The following is a 27121-nucleotide window of genomic DNA, read 5'->3' as shown; positions in this document are numbered from 1 at the left end:
GAACATTGTTTTATTAAGATTTGTGGTTTTAGTTTTAATATTTAACAATAATTACTCCTTGCTTTATAAAATAACCTCTCAGAAGGTACTGATTACAGTCCAGGAGGCTATCTTTTAATTTCCAGTCCTGTAGGGTTGGGAATTTTAGATGTGGCCTTGAATAATGCAAAATGAGTTCATTTTCCCACCAGCTCAATTATTCTGCTCTTATGAGCGTGGATTTAACTTGTGCTGCTGTGAAGTATCTTTGTAAGTGGACAGATGTGACCATCCTGTTAATAATTTAACAACACGTATGTGTAGATATAAAAAGAATAGTCCCATAGCTCTGCTGTGATTGGTTGTATTTAAACATGCTCCGGTATCTGAGCTGAAAATCACAGAATCTCTGTGTTACTACGATCACTTCCTTTTACAAACACACCTGTTAAAGTAAAATTATGCAATTACTATGGTTGCAATTATTCTGTGAATCAGTACACAGACCAAACCAAACCTTCATACTGAACCCGATTGAAAGTTCATTCTTGACATTGGACAGAGCATATGACAAAAGAATCTCACCACACTGTCCAATTAGTAGCTGTTCTTGAGCTTTTGATCAAGAACAAGATAGGCAAATAAAATTTCTACAATTCCATGACGACTTAGAATTTTCTGACGAAGATCATGTGATACAAAAGCTCCAAAACAGCTACTACAAATGGACCTTATGGTGAGATTGTTGTTGGTTGTCTACACAGACTACAGGATGTGTAGTCACTGCTTTGCTACATCAGTGCTGTGCTGTACAGATTAAGTGAGTGCATTTTACATATCTGGGTCCTTTGATGATGCCACTGTAACTTGTTTCCATCTCATGTGGACTCTTTTCTTTGCAGGTATTCATTGGAATGGCAGACAGAGGCTGACAGCTGTTTTGACATTGACACCGTGGAGGGAACCATTTCCACTAATGAATACCTGGACAGAGAGGCAGCTGTTCAGCACAATATCACTGTGGTGGCAACCAAAGTCAGTAAGTATTCCACAGCAAGAACATCCTGCATCTATAACAAAGCATACACAGCCCAGAACTGATTGTCTTGTGTTTGTTTTTTTTACAAATACATACATACACACTAGGGATGTGCCTGAATACAAATACATTATTTGGCAAAGCACAAATAGTGGGTTTTATATGAATATTTGTTTCATACAAATATTTTAAAAATTATTTGTTTTTGGGAAGAAAAAAAAAACATGTTAAATTCCAATTCGCAGGTCGGTTACATCGTTATCTCAGTCTCTCTCCTCTGCTCCACTGTTACATCTATCAGGGGTCTCCATAACGTGTTGTTCCCCTTCTCCTCTCCACAAAGTTAGGTTGTAAAAAATAGGCAATAAATGAAAAGTGCAAAGCAAGAATCATCTCTGAAGTTCTTCTACATGGTACATGGTGCACTGTCTCTGTGTTATGGGTGTATAAATAGGTAGAGGTCTGTCTGCAATGAGTCGATGAGTAAAGTTTTAGGTCAGTAGTCAGTGCAGTCGTCTATGATCTGGGAGACTCCAGTTCAAGACCTGGTGTGGGGACCTCCTTCGTAAGGTAGTTTATTCATGAACGCTTATTGTAACACTTTAATTTTCTAAAATTAAAAGCTTAATAAATACAAAAACAGGATTTTTAAGCCTCTTTCCACTTTTATTCAAATACAAATACATATACAAATAATTTTGCTGCCTCAACAAATACAGATACAAATACAAATACTGGGCTCTCTGCACATCCCTAATACACACAAATAGTAGAGATCCCCTGATTTACCTTTCACAGTCATTCAGATGATATCACTGGAGTAATTTTCTTAGACTCAACAAAGCTTCTACAGAGCCACAGAAGACACAACTGATTTCTCAGTATGAACAGTAAACCACATATCTCAGTTTGGGCTTGTATTAAAAACTGGGGACAGTTGGACAGATGTGGACAATTTTATTTATTAAGCTTTACTTTTATTTATTCAGAAAATCTCATTGAGATCAAGATCTCTTTGCAAGAGAGACCTAAGAACAGGTTACATATACGCATGATCACAATTACACAGTTTATTCACATCACAATCACAAAACAATCATCAGACACACTCACAGACACTACTTCAAACAATCACACATTATGAAGAATAGCAGCTAAATTTAAAGTCCCATAGTTACTAGTTAGTTAATTTATGGGAAGTGCAGGCACATACCAACAATTAATTGATCTACTAACAAGTATTGTGTGTGTATCCAAAGCCTGATATATCTTCTTCCTCTGTACAGTAGAGCCATGTTACTGTCCAAAAATGATTAAAAACACACCAATGAGCCTGTCAGGGTTTGAGTACAGACTTGGAGGTGATGGTTAGTGCTCAGGCTTAAATGCAGCAACATTAAATAGTAGTCAGACAAGGCTGGCAGCAGGTCACAAACAGGCAGCAGGTCCAAACACATGTAACAAGCAGCAGGCAGGATAGCTAAGGTACAGTGACAACCAAGGCAACATGAGTGATCTGCCAGAGAGCACATGATAGTGGGCAGATATCATGGAGTGTATATATAAAGATGAATGTAGCGAGGTGTGACGTCACCTGTTGGTTTGCCCAGAGTTATTGCTTATGTTTAGTGCAGTCTTTTCCATATGGAACCAGGAGCTTCCAAATAAGGAGTACGTGGTGTTGCCTTTGATCCTCTGGAAACACGCCCTGCTACTTCAGACCCAACTATGTTAGCTTACAAGGAACATGGAACTCAGTGTGAGTCCCGGAGCTGAGGAAAGCAGCGGGTGAGCCAACTGTCAATCACAGCTGTCAATAAACACCCACACACATTGACATCAAAGCTACTATAAGTCTTCAAATCTTATTGATGGAGCAATAATTTCCTAAATGACCTTATTTACTTACCACACTTATTACAGGGCCCTAATGACATGTTGAAAAAAATGATTGACTTTGTATATCTAGAGAGAAGTTGAAATTATGAATAGGAGTCAGTTGGAGCATCTAGTGGCCATTTGTGGCATTGCACTCAGGCTTCAGCCTCAATATCATGGCAGTTGCCACTTGGCAGGTATATATACGGGTTGTGGCTAATGAGGAATGAGAGGTAGATCTGCAGGAGGGTGTGGAGATCTGGGAATTTCCCAAGAAATGTAGGGGCCTGTAGGAAGTGGCTGACCCATCATTGGTCAAAATGATAGGAAAAAGTCTCTATGATATGTACAGCAGCTCAGTATTACAGCATTTATCAGTAATGTTCTAGTTCTACAGAATATCACCTCCAAACTTAGAAAGCGTAAAAGCAGTAAAAGCAAATACTTTTCACCCCATGCTGACGTCGTCTCGTCGCACATGCCTACAACATCTGTCCATTCCGTAGCCTTGGTTGTTAAGATTGTTGCTGAGGTTTTTCCATTTGTTGCTCATGTTGTCTTCTCTCATATTTCAGATCAGAGTTCTGCTCAAACATGCTGATGTATTTGAAAAGTTTCCATCTCAAGTAAAAAACAAGCAAAAGAAGTGAAATCCTACTACTACTGTTTGCTTATGTAGCCGTCAGAAGTTGGCTGAGGTTGGCAGCTTCCGGGGGCTAACCCAGTGGTTCTCAAACTTTTTTCAGTAATGTATTCCCTTTCAAATATTTTATCAGCCAAGGACACCCTAACCAGCATGAAACGTTTTTGGTATAAAAAAATGCCTATATAAAGAGGTACAATACAGCACCATCAGTGTCTGATTGATTTATAAAACAACAACCTTGCAACTGAAAAACACTTCAATGCTACATTTCAATTGTTTAGAATCCATCACTAGATTCATACCAAACCAATTTTTTGTCATCATGCAATAACACTAAGAGTAATTTGGTGGCATTGTAGTTGCATTGAACTGCGTCTATTTGATAAGTTACACTTACAATTTAGTGAGAAACTTGGGCCTATGCTTCACTGAGGATCTTTGTCATTCTCAGGGGCAGGGAGGCACCTGCAGAGATCAAACTCTTTTCCAGGCACAGTCTGTTTATTTGCTTTGTTTTGATCAGTTATTGCAGAAAAGGAGGCCTCACACAAATATATGGATCCAAAGGGTAATAGCTGCTCCGAAGCTTTCTTTCCCAGTTCAGGGTGTTCCTTTTTCACACACACTCAATTATGCATGACTGATATTTTTTAAATTAACATTTAAAAAACAATCTCATGTACCCCCTGCAGCACTCCAATGTACCCTCTAGGTATATGAACCCCCATTTGAGAACCACTGGGCTAACCAATCAGAGCAGAGTGGGCTCATTAGGAAGAGGGACCTTAGGTCTGCTCTGCTTTCAAGTTAAGCGCTTTGTGTTGCATTTTATGCATGAATTGTGCTATATAAATGAAGTTGTTCATTCTTCTCCTTCTTCTTCTTCTTCTTCTTCTTCTTCCTCTTATTATTATTATTATGAAATAAACAGGATCTAAAACAGCTTGTGTCAGACAGCAGCTGAACAAGAGTTAAATAAGAAGTTTTTTTTTTAACTGTAAATCAAAGATATTCCAGTAGAGCCCCCCCCCACAAAAAAAAAAAAAAAAAAAAAAAAAAGTGGACCTTTAAATGTGCAGTATATGTCCCTTTTAGACACACTTCCCAAAATGAGCTTAAGTCTGACATTCTGGACCTACATGCCTGAGCCCTCCTTTCACATACTTCTGATTATGTAAATGTTCAATTATATAGTTACTGTGGTTTGCTCTCCTTATTTGTGCAGTTAGATCACTTTTAATCCAGTAATTTGGTGTATATTAATGTCTCACAGTCTGAGGATTTGTTGTTTCTATTATCATTCACAGAGCTGCTGCTCCTTGCTGAATTAAAGAGCATTTGTAACCTGGAGCCAGTTCTGTCATCTCACTTAAATATATTCAACATGTAACTTTGATTTGGAAATATTTAAGGACCACATTAGTGTGTTTGTAAGGTTGTAAGGTTCCTTAACTCACGTCAAGGGCAGGCCATCCATTAACTGCAGGGTTGGCAGTTTGATCCCGGGATGTGAATCATGCTTTCCTGATCATTTTAAAATTCCAGATAGAGTTTCACAAATGTGTTTTTCTTACCATTACAGGTAGCCACTGGTTTCCACAAGGTGCATCAATCAATGATCACACTCTTGAAACTTGCTCAAGTCTGCATTATTTTATAAGTAGTATAACTGTGGAATGTGGAATATATAATTTAGATGTCATTGTTGAGAAAACATGTCCAGATACAGGTCACAGGTGGAACTTGGGTCTAAAGCTAATGTTGACTTGATGTTCACAGCACTGGATTGGACCAGTGGTGCTCTGGAATGGTAGATTCACCAATGGTGGTGATATAAAGTAAATGTAATTTGTAGTAAATGCAGTAAAACTCAATATCTGAAGTGAATGCACAGTTTAACAATTTGTGCACTGAACAGCGTTGATTAAAAACAGGTAGATAATTCATACAAACATACGGGTGACAAATTAAAGGGGAAACCGGTCCAGGTCTTAATGCTTGACCCCTACAGTGAGGGGATCTGGTGGCTCTGTTATGCTGTGGGAGGCATTTTGCTGGCATGGTTTGGGTCCCCTTAGAGGGAAGGGCCACTGCAAATCAATACATAGTTGTTCTGAGTGATCACCTTTATCCTATGATGAAACATTTCTATCCTGATGGGAGTGGTCTCTTCCAGGATGACAATGCCCCAATTCACAGGGCATGAGGGGTCACTGAATGGTTTGATGAGTATGAAAATGATATGAATCATATGCTATGACCTTCACAATCACCAGATCTCAACCCAGTTGAGACACCTATGGGAGATTTTGGACTGACGTGTTAGACAGCGCTCTCCACCACCATCATCAAAACACCAGATGAGGGAATATCTTTTTGAAGAATGGTGTTCATCCCTCCAGAAGAGTTCAGAGACTTGTAGAATCAATGCCAAGGTGTATTAAAGCTGTTCTGACAACCCATGGTGGCCCAACACCTTACTAAGACACTTTATGTTGGTTTTTCCTTTAATTTGTCACCCGTCTGTACATATCCATACATATAGTTAAAAACCTGTAATGACAAACCATTGCAACTATTTGAATCCTGTCACTGTTCCCCTCTCTCCACACGTTTGGTTGGAGTGCAGCTGCAGCTGTATTTACTGTGGTGGAAACTAAATTTAGCACATTTGAGCAAGCAGCTTAAGCCATGCAGACTGTCTGTGCACCATATGATTTCCTCCTGTAAGCTTCTTGAGGAGGCAAAGGGCTGCCGTCACAAATCTGCCAAGTCTCCTCATTAGATAGAGCAACAATATAAATCCTCTAACTCTGTCACAGTCATTTATAAAGTGAAAAACAAGATTTCGCCTGTTAAATAGTAGGATGATCCGAAATGATTGGAAAGGATTATCTGACAGGTGCCTGAGATTAGGGTAAAGAAAAGACACACAGCTGGGGATTATGTAAACGTTTGGTGAGTATCCGACTCCATCTAGTGGTCAAAACTGGTGATACATTGAGACAAAACAGCAGCCTCACTTTAATATGACATAAGATGTCAGATTAGGAACTGTACTTTTTGTTTGTTTATCAAACGTAATTTTGATAAGAAGTGAGTAAACTACTTTTAGCTCAGGTCATCTAAAAGTTCCTAAAAGAAAATTCTTTTCTTGACACTTGTAATAAATACTCTTGTACATCTTAGTGTTTGAGTGCATTTATCTGTCTTTTATCTGTCTGTTGGTAAATTTGAAGTTCATATTTGACAATCACAGCTGTAGCCAGAAAAGCTAGACAAATACTAAAGTCATGAGTCCATGTTTTCCAACTCCCATGTCAAACACTAGGGTCTCCCCTTCAAGCAAAAATGTGTTTTCCTTCTTGATTCTTCAGCTGGATGTTGTTCTCTTCACTTTGCAGATTGATGTATGTGCAGAGTTTGTTTTCACATTCATCTGCCGTGCTCGCCTTAAATCTGAGTTGAAGACCTGTCTATGAGAGCATGATTTGTGACATCAAAACTAGTTTGGTGCCAATCGTTGTCCAATATTCAACTTACACAAGTGTGATGTGGAAAAGCCTCCAGTGCACAAACACTGAGAATGGACTTTACAGTAGTAATCATTTTAAGGATTTTAACAAGATAACTGAACTTTTTTGTGTGGCAATACAACATTAGACACAAATGATTACTCAAACTGGAGTATTTTATAGACATGTCTGGAGGGGATCTTTAGTTATTTATCATTTTATTTTCTTTATTTATGCAGTTAACTACTCAATGAGCAAACTTGTCCACTGATGTAAACCAGGGGATGCTTTTGAAAGGTCTGAAAAAGTTAGTAAGTGGACCACGAGTTAAGATATTTTCTGTCAAACTAATTACATTTTCAGAAAATATATTGACAACATTTAATTTTAGTTGTTTCAGAGACTTACCCATACAGTATGTTGTTAATCGTAGAATGTAAATTTCCCCAGGTTGCTAAAACCAACAAAAATCTCGAAAAAATAACCAAGTACATGACTTCAGTGTCCTCAATGATAATAATAAACTTTATTTATATGATTCATGCATAAAATACAACACAAAGTGCTTAACTTAAATGCAGAGAATAATGGCATTTATGATAAAACAATAAAAACACAGAAAATAAAAAGTAAGATTAAATTAAATTAAAACAACAGGATGAGACAAGATAAAAGAACTGTCAGGTAAAAACACTTCAGGAGAAACCAATGGTAAAAAGATTAAAAGTGTTGACAGATTTAATTATTGCTTGTTGCCTGATGGAAAGAAAATTGAAAAACACTGTTGACCCATCAGGCGACAAAAAAATAATTAGTGGGTGGGATGTAATATTTACCATGTCTACTAAAATAACAATGTGAAACAGTTTCAGTGCAGGAAACAAAATGATAGTAAAGGAAATCAGTCCAGTAGTTGTTCAGATATTTTGACTAAAAGGACAGACCAATTATTGGTTTCACTGAAGAATACAAACTTTCTTTTTTCCCATCTGCCATTGCCACACAGTCTGACATCTTCAGCTCCATTTGTGCTGGAAGAACAGCAGCTTTTTTTCCAAATGCACCACACTGAACCTTCTTCAACTATGGATTTCAGTTTATGAAATGTCTTCAACTGAAGGCAAACATCTTGATGACTTTGTATGAACCCCTTTATAAACTGCATAAATCACACAGAGAGGTCTATTCCTTGTATTCTTTGGTGTTTCATTTATTTCATAGTAATAATATGTAAAGGCATCATGTCCCAAATGAGTGTTCATTGTGACACCTAATATTGACTAAAAATGTATGTTAAGTCACATTTTAGTCATTTTATCAGTCATTTTATTAGAGAGGGCAATGAAAGACTGATTTTCAGCCTGCTGTTAAGTTACCCTTTACAGCTACAGGAACCTCTGATGTATATAGTTACCATGGTTACAGCTACAGTGACCTCTGATGTCTATAGTTTGCATGGTTAGATGAAACTTAGTTTTCAGGGGCTTTTATGCAACATAGTTCCCATTGCGTACACTGTAGCCATCATCTCTGCTGATGTCACACTGACAGACTGTCAGTATATTTGATAAACACATTGGGCGATGTCACTGAGTGTATAATCATTCATGTCTTCATGTTAACCCTTACAGACAACCCTCTGCTGTCCACCAAAGTGTCAGTGACAGTCAACGTGCTGGATGTGAATGAGTTCCCTCCTGAGCTGGCAGTTCCTTCAGACACCTTCGTCTGTGAAAACTCCAGAATCGGACAGGTAAACTGAGCTGTATCTGCTTCACATTCACATCAGCTGATCTACACTCTCCGGCCACTTTATTAGTAACACCTGTGCAATCTAATGCAATCCAATACAACAGCTCTACTTTTACAAAGTTTATAAATTTTCAGTTTTGGTTGACATTGTCAGAAAGGTGATAATTCTACTTTATGTTTATTCTTGAGGTTGTAGTGGGTGCTGGTGGTGTACTGGAGTGCATTATATTGAAAAAATGTTCCTAATATTTTGCTCCCCAATGTATGTTAATGGAATGGACAAGTGTCAACTAAATGTTGTCAGGTGAGGTGTTAGTGCACAGGTCAAAAGTCTGGTACTAGTTTAGAGGCCTGCGCAATGTTGACATACTACTACTACTACTACAACTAATACTAATACTAATACTAATACTAATACTAATACTAATACCAATACTAATACTAATAATAGTGAAAAGCAAATTAAATCCATCTTTCCTCTGTCATCTCATTATTTGAGATGACAGAAGAGGATTGTTTCTCATAATTATGATTTATTCATAATTATGTAGTCTAATAATTCTTGTAATTATGGGACTTTTCTGGTAATTATATGCTAGTAAATCCTAATTGAGAAAGGGAAGTCATAACTTCCAGATAAGTCCTCCATTTTTTTTCTTTGGTGCATGCAATGCTCTTACATAGTATGAAACCAATAACTGAAATAAAGATTGAAAGATTAGAAAAATATTTTCCCACTTATGGTTTACCTTCTCCTGAAATTAACCATCTCTGCAACACCATTTATAGATTTTATGTTTCATGTTTTTATGTTTATGTTTTTTTTAATATTTATGTTATTGTGTTAAGGTGATTTTATCATTTATATTTGAGGTTGCAACTAATGATTACCTTAATTATTGATTAATCAGTTATTGTCTTGATGAATTAATTAGTTGTTTGGTCTATAAAATGTCAGAAAATGGTTAAAACTGTTAAACAGTGTTTCCCAAAGCCCAAGCTGACATTCTAAAACGTCTTGTTTTGTCCACAATCCAACGATATTCAGTTTACTGTCATAGAGAACTAAAGAAACCAGAAATTATTCACATTCAAGAAGCTGGAATCAGAGAATTTGAACATTTCTTCTTGAAAAATCAATTATCAGAATTGCTGGTGATTAATTTTCTGTGGATTGACTAATTGATCAATTGAGTATTGTTATAGCTCCAATAAGATTGTCAGTGATGTTGCATCAGATACCACTTTCATGCGCAAAGCTCTTATTTATGATTTTTCTTTTCAATATATTTTTGAGGCCAACACCATTATTGATACTTGAGGTTTTTATTTTTCATACATAAGAAAAAAAGATTTGCGATAAAGGTCCTTTAAATGTGGTTATTAAAAGGATATGACTATAAAATAAACATATAGTATATATTAAAATATATAAATGAATATATAATTACTGGACAGGACATATTTAAATACACAAGTAAATAGTCTTTATGATCATCCCACAACTCCAAGAAGCTAGATGGGTTTTATGATCAACATAGTCGTAAAATGTTGGGAATCAGTCAGTCTGAATCATCTGAATGGTCTGTGATAGCATTTCATCTTACAATATACTAACAAAGCAATTGGACACATTCTATTTTTCTTTCCAATACAATCATAAAAGATGATTTTTCTTATTCCAAACTCTCTGTTGTGAGATTCCCCAACTGTATAGTCTACATATCTGACACTACAGTGTACTTTGGCCCAAAAAGATGACTCTAAAACATGTCAGTCAGAGATGGAACTTCCTGTTCAGCCAGCTGGTGGATTTAGAAGGCAAGTCAAGCTAATGGCACATTTCATTGACTGAGACAATTCAAATTGTCCAACATAATGCACGAAAACATTAGGTAAATGAAGTCTGATATACATATTAAATGTGGATGTGAGATGGATAATGATGACTGCTTAAAGTTCAGTCAAAAGAGTGGAGAATGATATGTTTTTGAATTGGATTTAAAGAAAGTCAGGCTGCACAGTACCATCACAGTCTTCTACTAGTGGCTACTATGCAGCCTGGGAGAGTCAGTGTCTCGCTCAATGCCACCACCAGAGTAGTGAGGAAGGGAAAATGTTACTCTTTAACTTTCCTTCCTGACATTTTCCAAGCCATAAGGGATTTGAACTAGCAGCTTTTTAGTCACAACTTAAAGCTGGAGTGTGAGACTTTTATACATAAATGAACGTCCTCGCCAAATGAGTTAACAATGCTGATTAAGCCTATCACTGCCAGGCCAATGTCTCTGTATGTCACAGTATACAGTTTTAAAAAATCTGGTGTCTGTGGCGACATTCCCATGCTGGCACTCCTGTAGTGTTTTGCGTTTTACATCAGCATTGATTGGTTTGCCAGAGCTGAAGGGAGCCCATAGAGCATGCACACCAGAGACTTCTGTCAGCCAAGCTAACTAACTTCCAGTTTAGCCCTCCGCTAACTTGACTATATAACTATTTACTCTCACTGCCTGAAGGGGGAGACAAAAGTTCTGCTCTGCAGGTTTAAGCCAGCAACTTTTTTTCTCAAGCATACATTCTAACTGTTTGTAATGATACATCTGTCGATTCTGTTGCTGTTCGCTGATTACATGCACTAAGCAGGTTCTCTGTTCGGTCCCTTACCAGGTGATCCAGACGGTCAGTGCTGTGGACAAAGACCTTCCTCCTGTTGGCCAGAGGTTCTTCTTTAAGTCCCCCAAAGAGCTCCGCAACAGAAACTTCACTGTTCGAGATTTTGGAAGTAAGAAAGGGGACGGGGTGTGAGTGAGACGGATGTTTTTGAATTTTTAAGTATTTATTTCATCATTGTCCCATCAAAGCATGTGTCGGCTGCTGAGCCTTGATGTGTGCAGTAATAATTTATCCTGTCTCACTGAATTAGATCAGTGGGTTAACAGGCGAACTTTGGGATCACCATGGTAACAAATACTGCCCAGTCCTGGTGGTTGACACAGTTCTCTGTCCTCTCTCTTCTGGCTATAATGTTACAGTCAGTTTTCTGATTTTACCACAGTATTTGACCATCTGCCTGCCTTCTGTCTTGGCTCCTATCATCACAGTGCTGATTATTAATATTCATTTTTAACAGCATTTCTATTGTTAGTGTGTGATAATAATAATAATAATAATAATAATAATAATAATAATAATCAGAGGTGATAATATTTGGTTTCAGAGTGAAAACATTGAAGTTGAGTCTGAGCCCAGCTGAGCTGGTGATGATGAGGTGGTTGGATTCCTGAGTTCACTCGAGAATGCGGGTTCAAAATTTGCACACTTTATAATGAGAAAGGCTATTAACATTATCACTGTGTGCATGTTAGCATGCTGGTGTTAGCATTTAGCTAACACACAAAAAACAGCCTTTAGAGCTGCTAGCATGGTTGTAGAGTCTCAGTCTTACATGACTTTTTGCTAACAAATAAAAGAAATGAAAAGATTAAATAAAAGATTGATGCTGATTGAAATTGTGTTTTTTTCTCGAAATACACAGAATAAAGTTAGCTTTTGACTTAGCTTAGACTGGAGTGAATAAGAAATCATTAGTGATGACAACAAAGCCATTGAAAATGACATGTTTTGTGTTTCCATCACAAAGTAGCACAACCTACCAGACTAACATGGAAACTGCTTATAGTGATCACGGTTACAGTGATCAACCACTTATATGGATCAAAAAGCTCAGGACAGAATCATTCCTGTACAAATGCTGCTTAAATAATTTGCTTATTGTAATCAAGTAGTCTGCTTACAGTGTTAATTTTGTGTCTTTTTATACATGAAAACATATGGAATAAACATTTTAAATTCTATTTTCTTTTTACCTTACTCCCATAATACACATTTATTGGCTGCGGCACTGTTATCAGGTATCTGGTATCAGCGTACCTCCGCAGGATTGTATGGGGGTTCAGGGTGTGGCCGACATGAAACAATCAGAAAATAACATTTTCTTCCTCTCATTCACCGTCTTTCTGTCCTCATCCACTCTCTAGCTTGATCGACCACTGCTTCTCTTTACTACCTTTACTTTTAACATTATCAAAGAAAGAGAAATGTCCTCCCCTCTTCCTAGTAATGTTTTAGTCTCCCCTCATGTCAGGGTTGTACAGCGTTACAGGTTGCGTTTCTCCAAAAGTTGATTCTGGTTCAACTTTCTGACTGCGGCGCCCCTGCGGCCCTCACCCCCCGCAGCTCCAACACACAATGCACAACCCGTCTGCTTCGGGCTGAGAGGCTGGTGCTGCATGCACATTGAAATCATGACGGTAAAAAGAAAAGGAAAAGTCATTTTCTCTCAATGAAAAACATAGTCTCCTCGAAGCTTATGGCAAACAGCCAAAAACGAGCCGACGAGATGCAGCAGTGAAACAACAATCGTTTAAACAGCTGTTCTGTATTTTGAAACAGTCAATAAAATTCAGTAAATGGCAAAGCTGTCCGTTTCATTACTTTATATTCATGTAATAAATATACAAATGTCAATTAGATGGTAATCTGCATGAAAAATGATGAAAAAGAAAAAAAAATCGGTTGTAATAATTATCCGCTTATAGTGATCAATTTGACCTGGATGGAAGTGATCATTATAAGTGGTTTCCACTGTATCAGCAGAGCCTTTAATCAGACGTTAGTGGGAGACTGGATTAACATCATCACCTAACATCATTATAATGCTCATGCAAAGACATTTTTGAAGCAATATAAAGACGCTATTCTTAACAGACAAAAGCAACCGATAAAAATCATCATCATTTTCAAATAATTACCTGAGCGAGCACCGTGTCAGTTCTCATTTTTAACATGCTGCTAGAGACAATATAAAGTCTCTCTTTCTCTCTCTCTATCTCTCTCTCTCTGTCTATACAGATATATATATATACACACACTGATTTACTTCATTGGTGAACGACCACCATGAATTTGGACTTATTGCTTCATTCTGTTTTAATGCAGTGTCTTAATGTATTTAGAAATATTTTAATATTGGACAGTTTTTGTCCACAATTTAAATATAATGGTTCAGTTCCAGTGCTTGAAGTTGTGTGTGCTCTGTTTTAACAGTAACCACTATTTTCTCCTGACTGTGAAACATATCAAAAATACCATTTTGGCATTGAAAGTTAAAAAAAACACCTTGATTTGAAAATAATCTGATGTTTTGCAGAATCTTTCAATATCAGCAGTCTTTCTGGTGACAGGGTTGTCCTTCAAATGCAGTTTAACTACTACGGAACTAGGGAAAAAGAACACATGAGGAAAATGGTCCAGATGAGATACATTCTTCCCTGTGATGAGATACATTCTTCCCTGTCATCTCTAGATACATGTTTAATGTTGTTGTTCAATGTTTAATGAGCATTTAATGTTAATATGCACAAATAAGCTCAAACCCTGGGTGGGTCTTCTTACATATGCATCCATTAAGTCACACATTTCTAGAACATACCTACACACAGAGAAATAATGCTGATTTTTCAGTGGTTACATCATTAACAAGTTCTTATTGTTTTAGCAATAAGAAAACACTTCTCCTACATCTCCCCCCCCCCTCCTCCTCTCCCACTGAATGAAGAGTGTGTGCCTCTGTCCATCCGTTGCTGTGGGATGATCAGCTTCAACATATCCTCCCCTGACATTTCCTGCTTTCCCCTGCAACACCTCACCAACAAACACTGTTATATTTTTGTATGTTCGTACCTGTACAGTCAGCATCACGTCTGATTGAGACAGACACAGAAGCCTGCAGCCACCAAGGGGAACTGGAGCGTATGTGTGTGTGTGTGTGTGTGTATGTGTGTGTGTGTGTGTGTGTGTGTGTGTGTGTGTGTGTAACAGGAACAAGGTGCCTTAATGGTCTCTACCTTGTCAGGCTACATCTCCATCCAGCTGGGTGAGAATGGATCTTTTCTGACAAACACATGCACGCACACACACGTCATGCTGAAAAAGTGTCTAAAGCTGTAGTTTGGGAGAAAGGAACATCTTTTTCTTTTTAAACATTTTGCTCTCTGTATAAGGTGCAGTTCCTCATTTTGCTCCAGTATAAAATATTAAAGACATCATACAGGCTCCTGTGTGTTGTGTAACAAGAAGTGTACCACAGGAAGGAAGCTCTTTTATATCACACTCAAAGACACCAGTTTCTGATACGCTGCTTCATCTCTGATATTTTGGAGGACAGCATTTTGCTTAATTATCTTTTTTTCAGGAATGAATGTTTTAAAGTCCTTCAGAGAAAAAAAAAAAACCCCAACAAACAGCATTAACAGTCTACAACCATGCTAGCAGCTCTGTGAGGCTGTGCTCACATTTGCTAATTAGCACAAAATACAAAGTAACTGGAATGTCATTAGTTTTGCAGGTATTTGATCATAGACCAAAGTATTAGACAAAATGAAATTTTTACCAGATGATGGCACTAGATGAAAAGTCAATGTTTTACAATTCATCTTGAGGGGAACATGAATGTGTGAACCAAATTTCATGTCAATTCATCCAGAAATTTCACTCTGAACTAAAAATGTCAACCTTGTGTTGATGCTAGAGGAAAAGTCAGGGAATCACCAATAAGATTCAATCTGCAGGGAACGCAAATGCCAAAATTTTATGGCAACACTTCCAATAGTTCACTCTGAACAAAAACATATTAACATCTTGGTGAGTTTATCCAATATTTTTTGAGATGTTTCAGTCTAGAGCAAACTGCTGGACTGGACTAATAAAGCAGCCAACACTGCCATCCATCTAGTCACACTACAAAAGAGAAATAACCTGAGCACAGTTAAAAGGTCATGCATACTTTGTGTGTTTGAAGGATTGAAAGGTATACTCACAAGGGGGCAGATCAGGGCCATGAAGCAGCTCCTGATATCCTGACATATTGCTTCCATGGTCCATGAGCTTAACTTCATCTTTTTGACATGGACTAACCCATGCACAAGTCAACACATATGTAAAACTATATGTATAACTATATATGCCCTCAAACAGGAAATATATTTGAAACCTGACTGCTGGAATGTGCAACATTTCATCTTGTCATAGGATGTTTAACATGTTATGTTCCCTGCTACTGTATAAGGATTAAAGCCTCTAGCATTTTACAATTTCCAACTTTGGTTGTATCAAAAAAGCCACAGTGCCAGACAGCAATGCAACACCAATCCACTGAATGATGGATCTGATGGATGGGCTGAAAGCAGCACACAAACTGCACCAGTTTTGACCAGAGTCATTTTACTACAAACAAAACCTGATGCCATCAGAATAATTGAAATAATGAAATGATGCTACTATTATATAAAAATCCTACATTGACATAAAATGTAAAAAATATTGTGATGCAATTTGTGGTATTTTTTGTGCAATTTGTGGTAATTATTTTTGCATTAAAACAGTGTATAAGAATTTTGCTAGAATTGGCATTCCTTCTTGGTGATCCCATTTTCTAGTTCTAAATGCCTTTTAAACTTCTGTCTTATGCTACATGTGTCTAACTCCTGGATCTTCATTTAGAGTCAGTGTTACTGTAGCATTAATTCATTTTAAAGGACAAGGCAGGTGATATCCCATATAGCCAATTTTTCCCAGTGGTCACGCACAGTATTGCAGCGAAAAATCCCCCTGCGGCCGAAAAAGCATTTTCCCCATAGACCACCATTGTAAAAGGGACGTCTGTAAAACTGTTGACAGGACACCTCAAACTGCAAACAATGTCAATTATGACTCTTTCTATTATGAACTTTTGATCCATGGAGGTTTTACATTTATAAAATTTTCCTCAAGCCGAGAAAAGCAATTTAAACATCTGTGACATCATCACAATGTAAAGTCTAGGGGCCGAGCAGGAACTGGCAGGCGGGGGGGAAACACTACTGTGCATATTCAGTGGGCCGCACAACGCAGAAGCAAACTCAGAAGTTAGAAACTTTTTTGGCGTATGCGCCAGCCGAGCAATTCCTGTAGGACTGAATGGGCGCCATTTTTAGTCTTGTATCCAGCTCTTATAATACATCCATGGGATGGACTAACACTAACTGTTGTGGACTTCATTTATATTTCTGTTACTTGCATTCAGCATTCTGTGTATGCATTTTGTTGGAAAATATTTAAGGTTTGATCAGGTTTCTCAAATGTTGGCATGATGGCAGCCAGTCACTGAATGTATTTAGTATATTGTCATTGATGTGATGCCATTTTCTGTCGCTTTCCAGACAACACCGCCGGCATAGTGACCCGGCGCTCAGGCTTCCAGCGACGGCTGCAGGACGTCTATGTTCTCCCTGTTCTGGTTGAAGACAGTGGTTATCCCGCCCAGAGCAGCACAGCTACCCTCACCATCCGAGTGTGTTCCTGCGAGGCTGGAGGCTCGCTGCTCACCTGCTCTGCTGAGGCCATCTTCCTGCCTGTGGGTCTCAGCACTGGAGCCTTGATGGCTATTCTGCTCTGTGTAGCTCTGCTGATAGGTACGTCTTCCGTATATGACATGACTGCAACATAGTGATATATAGAGACAACCAAAACACTCTCACAGCCAGCCCAGTATTTTATACATTTGGCAGTTTTGCACATTTCGAAATAACAACTGAGCTTTATTCCAACAAGCATAATAGTGATTTCTATAGTATTAATGAGTATATTTCCCTGCAGACTGCTACCCTGGCTGTGAATGGGTCATAAAGCATTCTGGTCATGTCTGTGCTAATAAAATCATCTTCTGGTTATGGAGACCCACTAAAAAGCTTTAGAAAAGCCTGTTAGGGATGCAACTAACAACATGTTTTCAATAGCAATTTTCCATCGATGATTAATCTCTCAAAAATGGTGAAAAATGCCTGTCAGAGTTTCCCACAGCACAACGTGGTGTCATCAAATGTCTTGTTTTGTCTGACCAACACTTTAAAACCCAAAGATATTCAGTTTTAAATGATATCAAACAACAAACAAACAAAAAAAATTTACAAAAACAACCACAACAAAAAAAAAGCCTAATTGATTATAAAATTGTTCAAAAATTTCTTTTGATTATCAACTTCATCATTTCAGCACTGTATCTGGGTTCTACCAGGCTTGTGGTTCATGCCTGCTTTCAAAGGCACATCTTCAACACAAGTTGAGACATATTTAAACTTCACTCATAATCCCACAAATCACTGCTTCAACCCAGAACCCTTCTGAACATCTTGTTTTTGCTGGCTTCGAAGGTTTAACTTCTCACCTTGCTTCCGTGTACTCCGTCATGTGTCAGTACACCATGACATCACTGTTGGATGTTACAGGTGCAAAACAGCACACTTCTTATGACAACGATCAATGATTGTGAACTTGTGCACACATGCGCAAGCCTGATATTGTCTCCCACAGTCAGTCATAAATGTAATACACTCTTAATATAAGCCTGCAGCTGATGATGATAAGGAGATGCACTTTGTCAATGAATGAGTGTTTGTGATGCAACACTAGAGGGCACCAGCAACCTATGACAAGAGTCCAATTCTCACAGGGAGGTGCTGAAGTACACTCAGAGAGGCTGGTCCTCGCTTACTTCTTTTTCCCCCCTCCTATCATTTCATTTCATTTCTGCTCCTTTTACAGAGAATTATAGTTACATAACCACCTGTCCATGCATGGAGAAAACAAGCAATGCAACATGCATACAGATCTCATTGTGTGTCTGAGTGTGTGTGTGTGTGTGTGTGTGTGTGTGTGTGTATCTCATAAGGCACATGTGTGTACGTGTGTAACATTACAGATAAAGCAGAAATGAAATGAAAGCTGTATGAAAGGAGCTGTTTATCCTGCCCTCAGAACTGACTCATCCCCAATCAAGAGAGATGCATGTAGGTCTTTGTCTATGTGTGTGTGTGTGTGTGTGTGTGTGTGTGTGTGTGTGTGTGTGTGTGTGTGTGTGTTTGTGTGACTGATAGCATGTCAGGGAAGAATCGCAGCCTCCTGAGGGCATTGTGCCTTCTTTATTGGTGTCCTCTGTAAAGAGGGAGGATAGCTGAAAGAAGACATAAAGGAAAAGCTGGGAGGATGGGCTAATAGCTGCTAACACATAACATCCACCTGTTTCTCATGCCAGAGAGAGACTTCCACATATATGTCATGATGGCAATGTAGCACTTTGCTGTAGAGGCTTGGGCGCAGCTGTGAAGGCATCCTGACATGTTATTAATTTATCTAATATTACTATCTAATCTGACGTTGTGTGTAAAAATTGCATGTTTAAAAGGAGTGTGTTTTGTCAAAGATTATTACCTACAATGGAGCCTGACTAAATTAACTCAAATGTACAGATCGGGGTGTGTTATGCTTATGTTATGTGTTAGGAGCGACCTATCGAGGTCTGGTAACCTCACTCCTTTCTAACTCCACACAGATTTTATTCATTTTCAAACTTGTAGTCTTCAGCCCCAACTGATGCTGACGCAAGTGACATCACTTGAGGCAATATATCAGATTTCATACAGCTCCCTCAGGAGACATAAAAGGCTTTATATTCTGCAACTTTCATGCAGTAGTACTCAAACTGACTTTGATGTGTAAAATCGTTGGAGATCCCCTTTAATCTGTTGAATGTTTTTTTTTTTTTTTTATGACTAATTAATTGTTTAGTCAAGAAAATGTCAGAAAACAGAGACAAATGCCATCCCAATTCCCAGAGCCCACAATAATATATTCAAATTGCTTGTTCCAATAGTCCAAAACAAAAATATATATTCAGTTTGCAGTGATATACAACAGACCTAAAAAGATGATTAACAACAACAATTATCAAACTCATTTGATAAATGTTTCTGTCGTATAATGCTGGTTAAAATGGCTGCAGCTTTTTCAGTGACAGCTGTTGAAGTTACAATAATCCAATTATCAAACTTGTTTGATAATTGTTGTTGACTTATTTTCTGGCACTCAATTAATCTATTAATCAACTAATTATGTCAGCACTAGAATAAAGTTTTGACATGCTCAGTGTCTCCATAAGAGTGGAATTATTGTTATATGTGCTAAAATCCACAACTGTTGAACACAAAAGAGTTAACTTGGTCAAAAATGACATAAAAGAATTGAAAATAATGTTTAAAGGAAGGATTTAAGAAACTCCTCAGGCTGGCAGTTAAAGCTGAGGGTAAAAGCCGATTAAGTCACCTTTGTTTTTTTGCCTGGATTTAGAAAGGTGCTCTCCAAGAATCTCAGGCTTATAAAGGCTCAAAAAGGTCTTTGGGGCCAAAATTTGCAGACCCTCAAGGACTAGCAGCATGGTATTATAAGCAATGGCAAAGTTATCAGGAAAGCGTTGGTAACTTTCTGTTTCTGTCTTATAATGTTGGTTAAAATGGCTGCAGCTCCTTCAGTGACAGCTGTTGGAGTTACAATAATCCAAGAGTAAAGAACTGAGGCATACATGACCTTTTCCAGATCAACAGAGATGAGGCGAAGTTGAATTTTCGATGGTCTTTATTAGCTTGAGGTAACATGACTTTTTATACTTGGTTCACTACAGCTTGGGTCATATTTTAATAGCGTTGGCCCTCATTTAAGACAGCTAAAGCTGAAAGTCAGTAATAAGGCAGTAAAACTGTGCATATACACAACAATACAGCAATGATAGAAAGTCAAATGTAAGGCAGGAAGTGAATGGTGATGAATGTTTTACAACCGTTTGGGTCATAACTTCACTTTTCACCTTTCTTCTAAATAAGTCTGATTGTCTGAGTGCTCCTGTTTTGTTTGTTGTTGCATTTTGGTTTCCTGATATCAGGAATTAACTACAATAAATCTTACTTTTACTGAGGAATGATGGTCAATAGTGATACATAAAGTGAAATGAACAATAACATTAAACCTTTATGGATGCCAGACATTGATGGTAAAGAAGTTACCTGGGTTTTTGGATACACATTCAGGCAGTCATATAGAGTAGAAATACAATATGAATGGTTACACACATAATCTTAAAGATAAAAGTTTTTGATCTGAATCAAAACTGACCTAATCCAAAAATGACCTGAAGACAGTCAGACTAGTTCCAAATCAAGCCTTTCTCTTAGAATCATGTTTACATACTTCTAAATAGCAACGGCAAATACATTTTGAAGGAAAGAAAATGTAGCTCTCTCAAAATAAGGAGAAAATGTTGTAAAATCAGACAGACTTCAAAAAAAAATTTTCAGCAAAATATCCGATATGGTAATATATCTATTCATAGAACATCATTAAATGTTTTCATGGTTATGTTTGCTCACTAGCAGTACTTAAGGTTAAAGGTTAAAGGATAGGTTCACAAAAAAGCCTGTCCTAAAACAACAGTCAAGTGTCCATATGGACAGTGAAAGAGGTTTTCACTGTCCATACGGACACTGTGCTTTCAATGTGAGTGATGGAGGCCAAAATCCACAGTGTGTCCACACAGTCATTTAAAAGTTGATGTGAAGCTTATATATGAGGCTTCAGCAGTCTGAGTTAGTCATATCAAGTGGATATCTGACACATTTATAGTCTGTTTAGCGGTGGGGTTGCTGAGGGTGCCCGAGCACCTGTCCTTTGCCCCTTGATGTCTAACGTGCCCTTTTGTATTTTATGTTTAGTTTCACGCAGACTGTCCATCCCTTTACAGCTGTTAGTGGCTCAGACTCACTTCCTATTGCGCTATATCTGTCGTATCTTCTAGGAGCGCTCTTTTTGTTTTCTGTTTGAACATTGTATCCTTGTATGAGACACGGAGACAGCTGTTACTGTTAACAACGTGCGACCAACAATCCACCATCAGCTGCTGCTACACTGGTGTTAAAAGAAATGAATCATCCATGCTGAAGCCAGCAGGCAGACTGGAGCCGCTTTCATGAGACAGACGGACGAATCAGAGTTCAGAGGATCATATATGACATTAACTGACATGTGCGGCATCAAATAATAATGTGTTTGACAAGAGACAACAAAGTAATTAGCTAGCAAAAACTCTTCAGTGGAGCTAAAGTTTATTAAATTGACATAAGTGTTGTTTTAACTGTCCAGTTCATCTGCTGCTGCTTTACTTCACAGTTATGTTAATGTAACTTGATAGTTTGGATAGCTTGACTGCTGATGCATTCTCACTGTGTTGTTTGTCCACAACTGCTGTAATGAACACTATACAAGTTCAAGTTCTGCTTCATGCTCTGTTAGACTTTTTAAAGGAAGGCTTTTTATATTTTCAGTGAGTGAAGGAATCAGGAGAGAGGAGACAGAAGTGAGGAAGAATCGCAAGATGTAATGACGTTGAAAGAAAAACAAGGAGAAAGTAAAGAACTGATTGAAGATTGAAAGAAAAAGTTTAAGGAAGAAATTAAAGAGTACGGTTTAGACTTGATCTATGTTAATACAGGTACTAACACTATACAACGACTCTATTGACACAATGTTGTCACATCTTGCCTGGACTTTGGGTCCACTCCTGCAGTGGAGTGGACCCAAACGCAGAGGCCAGAATGCAGATATGATGAAAAACTCCTTTAATTGTGGATGGTCATGGACAGGCAAACAGGGCTGAACAGAACTAGCAGAACTTAAAGAAACTGAACTAACAAGGAGATGAGGTGCAGGTGGGGAGATGGGTGGAGAACTCGAGAGGGGAATGAACATACAGGGAGCTGATTGGCTGAGGACACACAGGGAGCGGGGCAGGGCTGACGAGGCTAACACAGGGCAGGTGTGGGGAAGACAGCAGGGCAGGGCTAACGAGTCCAAATGCAGGGCAGGTGTGGAGGAGTACATGAACACACAAGGGAAACGGAACAAAAACCCAGAAAACAAACTCAATGCCATCTACACTAACCCATCCAAAACCAACCACAAACACAAACCCAAACACACAACCCAACAAACTAATGATGCAGTCCTCTAAAACCCACCACCCAAATCATACAAGAAAACCCCCATGAACCGAGGGACTAAACAGACGTGCAAAACCAGGAGACCCCACAGAACACAACATAAGACCAAAAAACACCCAAAGTCCAGGCAAGATGTGACACAATGTTTTCTTCAGCTGTTAAAAGGCTGTTGACCTCAATAACTGTACCTTCACAAAATACATGAGACACCAACAAAAAACCTAAATCTATTTCTATTATTTTCCCATTCCTGATAAAAAAGTATGTTTGGAAACAAGTGAAAATGACACATCCCAGCTCAGTGGATGTTTCTTGTTGTTTAAAACCTTGAAGAACATCTTCTTTTAAGGAAAAGTAGAAGTAGCAGAAAAATCCTGTATATATCAGTAAAAATCCAGTGGGAAATAATCACAATTCATTTTGTTCTCATTTTGGTTGGGGAAGTGTATATTAAAGAATCAATTTAAAAATCCAACATCCAATAAAGTATTTCAGCCAAAACATGATCTAAAATATAACAAATGGTGTCCAAGGATTTATACATATTATGCTACTGTGTTGCTTGGAGCCATTAAATATAGATCTCAGAATGTTTTCTTACTTTTGCAGAAACAAAGATCTAAATTAGAATAAATGAAGAAATGGCAGCCATGTGCTGCTTGCACCTAACTTGTGTGGTTTCTTTTAAGACAAGACTATATAGCTGTGTGGTTTTCTCAAACTGTCTCTTGCACTACTTTTGAACTCTGCCTCTTCATTATTTTTAGCCGTGTTTTATAGTCTTTAGAGATTCTCCCCTTTCCATCCCAGTTGTTGTATGCCTTGTAGTTCTACCAAATTTCTTTGTAATTATGGGATTTGAAGAGCTACATGTCTTTAAAGGAGCAGCCTTTTCACCACTCTGGGTTTGTTTGTTTTTGAACGCAAGTTGTTTTATATGCTGTTCAGTCAAACATTATGAACTGAATCCTTCAGCCAAAAATACTTGAAGCCTTGAGGTGATGCTGCCATTCATTAACTCTTACAATGAAAAAACCTCAGTCCTCACAGTTTGTAGTCCATACTGTGGCCATTATGGTTCTCAGCTCTCAGTGTGCCTCATCCAGCCTGCAGAGAATGTTGCCTTTGGCTGTGTGATGTTTAATAGGTGCCAACAGAGCACACACACACACACACACACACACACACACAATGTCTCCCTCCAATTTCATCACATGGGGGACAATGAAACAATATAATGTGGTGTGTTCTAAGATTCCATGTTACATTCTGTTTGAATGTGGGTTGCTATAATTCACCAGGTTATGTTGGCGTATAGTGTTTTAAAATCTTGGTCCACGTGCTCCTTTTTAACTTTGAGCACCTGCCCGTCTAAACGTCTCTGCACAGCTCTGCTTTTTAGCATCAAATTTGTGTTTCCCTCTTTGTGTTTCCTCGGACAGTGTTTCCCTGTTCAGCGCATAGCGCAAAGCATATTAGTTTCACAATAACGGCTCTAAAATAGTGAGATGCCAACATTTTTTTGGACTATTTTTTTCTACTAGCCTGCATCCACATCATGTGACTATGCTCAGTGGAAAATGCAATATTTTAAGAAAGTTTCTGCATTAATATGTATTTTGATAACATTTCTAGCGAGAAATGTGCATTTTATTTTCATAAGCTTCGCTCAGTGAATGTATATGATGTTTAGTTTGTCAGTTATTACAAATATTTTTTTCAAGCTTTCTATCGTTTCTATGGTGGTTGCTAAGGACGCTAATATCCTTGAAACCATGTAGTTGCATGTTGTTTGAATGTGTCCTTAATAACTCTTCAATAACAAAAGGGGCTACAGACATGGGACCAACTGTTGTAGAGAGCTCTTGACCTCAGCTATCATGTGAGTATAGTAAACAATGGGGTGCGCTGTCAGATATGGGTAAAATATGGTTACAATTAATTTTCACCTATTTAACAATTAGTAAAGTCTGATTACACAAATGTGTTTATTTCGGCAATGTTCATTTGGGCATCTGACTATTGTTTTAAGACGGACTTGAAAAACTGTGAACCCGTCCTTTAAGTTTTAACGTGGTTAGGGTTTAATACAAAAAAAAGTGTTTTTGTTGCCCAAACCAAGCACACACAGGACTCAAGATGTGAACCTTGGTCTTCAGTCCTCAAGGTGCAGTGTTTTGTACGCCCGCCATCCATCTTGACCTTCTCCTTGCGACTTACCGCAGTATATAAATGTAGCATTACATTCATTCAAAACATTCTGCCTGTAAACACAATCCAGGCAGCAATTACATTTGCTAACGCAACGTAATTAGGAAAACAATTTAGTAGTATATAAACGTAATTTCTAGCAGACAGAGTTGGTCCAAATAGACCCGGTGCTGCAGAAGAGAAGAGCAGCAATCATGTCATTTTTCTTGAGAGTTCATCTGGATCCACTCAGGTAGCAGACATACTGTACTGGAACCAATTAGAGTGCATATATTTTGGGACCTGCCAGACTTGAGTCCCAGGTCAAGTCAAGACCTGAGTGGAGCTGTGAAAAGGGTGAGTGGGAGGTGCAGATTCTACTCTCTATGGTCCCAGCATGAATCCAAGAATTATATATAGAAAATTGATTTAACCCGTTACTACTTCACAAAAACAGGAGGCTTTACTTGATAAACTGTATTTTGGGCAATGCTGGAAGTGTTTCAACATTGCTGCATTTGATTCACGGTAAGCTGCAGATCAGTTCTGTTTCATAGTCTGCCCTATTTCTCACTTCAATTTGGCTAGGAAGGAAGGTGCTGTATGTTTGTCTCTTGTGTCAAAAAGTAGTTCTCTGCTACATTACAGCCTGGAGAGATTTCAGTAATTTACCAAGCCAACAACTCCACCTCCTACTCCTCTTCTCTCAACTCTAAATAAATCCTCCTCTAATGCTTACACAGCGTTATTCTCCCACCTGCACTAGGGTACGGTATTGCTGCTGATCCTGCTAAATCGCAACCAAATATATGATTTTGGCGAGTTTGTCTATATTGTCCCTTTTTTGTAAATGTCTTGCACTTGTAAAACTATTTAGTGACACGCTCCAACAAACTGAATGCTGGCTTTAACCTGAATCACAAAGGAAGCCAATAAACAGCACAGGTTTTCAGAGCATGGATTTTTCACTGACAGATTGCAGACCGTGTGTCCTCTCTCTCCCTTTGAATTCCCCTCTGACCCACTGCAGCGCCTCTGTTATTATTTCTGGAACCATGTTCTTTCCTTTTCACTATCCTCAGTTGTACCATACTGTAAGTTTTTCTCTCCTCCAGCAGCGAGCATTTCACACACACAAAAAAAAAACCCTGATGCAGACACAAGATGGTTTTCTATTAAGTCTCCCAAAGAGCTGAACATGCTGAAACATCAATGCACTGCAGTACATACCAGCAGCCCCCATTAACCCGGCCCCTAGCCTACACTATGACCTTGTTTAGTTTCTATAGCACATACCCCAGGGGATGTTGTTTTTCCTTCTCTGTGCACTGATCTGCTTCACAGATCAGACGATTGGTTTTCTAATGGAGTGCGGGTGGGGGGAGGGAGGGTGGCAGTTCTGGTATGTGGTCGCCATTACACCACATCTGCATGCAGAGCTTCCAATAAGGACTTTCAGCAGCAGATGGGGGAAGATATCGTATACGGATTGTAGGATCTTTGATTATTGACCATCTGGCTTCAGTCCAATACACATTCTTCTTCAAGTTGTGTTGCCATAGTCATACTTTAAGATGGAAGCAAAATGTATTCTAGGGTACTCAATTCACTATAGCAACTTTGTCATACTCACATGACATAATCTTACTTGTGAAGCATGAAAAAGATCTTTTAAATATGCTCAATATCTTTGTGTTTTATCCTGGTTAACACTTACCATTCACCAAACAGTACGATTTAATTACTGCAACTTTTACTGTTAATTTTTGTTTAACAGTGCTGTCAAAGGCCCCATTTGAGACTGTCCTCCCAAGAAAAATTACACAATAGGTCATAATGTCAGTCGCCCAAAAACAACATTTTAATTATGAGCCAGAGCAGTGGTGCAGTTCAGATGACTTATATAAAAGTTGATCATTTTCTTCATTCAGAGGAGGAGGAGAGGTGGATGGAGGCATTTACCCAACAGTGGACCTTGCCAGTGGACACCACTGTTCGTTTCCTGTTTCCAACTGCTAGTTGGGGCAGTTTTTTAACAAGACCGGGTCAAAACTTAGAATATGGCTGGACTGTGTATTAAACACTAGAGCACTTTTAATTTGCATGTTGCCTGATTAACATCAGACATTAACATCGCAGCATTTTTAAGATGTTTGTCTTTATGTATGTTTATGTTTATTTATTTGTATAGCACTTCTCATAT

At 38.3% G+C, this 27121-nt stretch overlaps 1 protein-coding gene across 4 annotated transcripts in view; it reads left to right on the top strand.

The window, feature by feature from the left end:
* LOC122994302 (cadherin-12-like) overlaps positions 1 to 27121 on the top strand; it is a 130522-nt gene that overhangs the window by 90697 nt on the left and 12704 nt on the right. For 3 of the 4 annotated variants that reach the window (XM_044368912.1, XM_044368913.1, XM_044368914.1), the window contains exons 10-13: positions 882 to 1018; positions 8689 to 8810; positions 11477 to 11591; positions 17068 to 17319. In XM_044368912.1, the coding sequence (XP_044224847.1) occupies positions 882 to 1018; positions 8689 to 8810; positions 11477 to 11591; positions 17068 to 17319 (626 nt within the window). Of the gene's footprint in view, positions 1 to 881; positions 1019 to 8688; positions 8811 to 11476; positions 11592 to 12026; positions 12151 to 17067; positions 17320 to 27121 lie in introns of those variants that run through there. The other variant, XM_044368915.1, reaches the window with a different exon arrangement.

The sequence above is a fragment of the Thunnus albacares genome, chromosome 12, assembly GCF_914725855.1.
Source record: "Thunnus albacares chromosome 12, fThuAlb1.1, whole genome shotgun sequence".
Classification (NCBI taxonomy): Eukaryota; Metazoa; Chordata; class Actinopteri; order Scombriformes; family Scombridae; genus Thunnus; species Thunnus albacares.
This window is presented reverse-complemented; position numbering and strand designations above follow the sequence as displayed.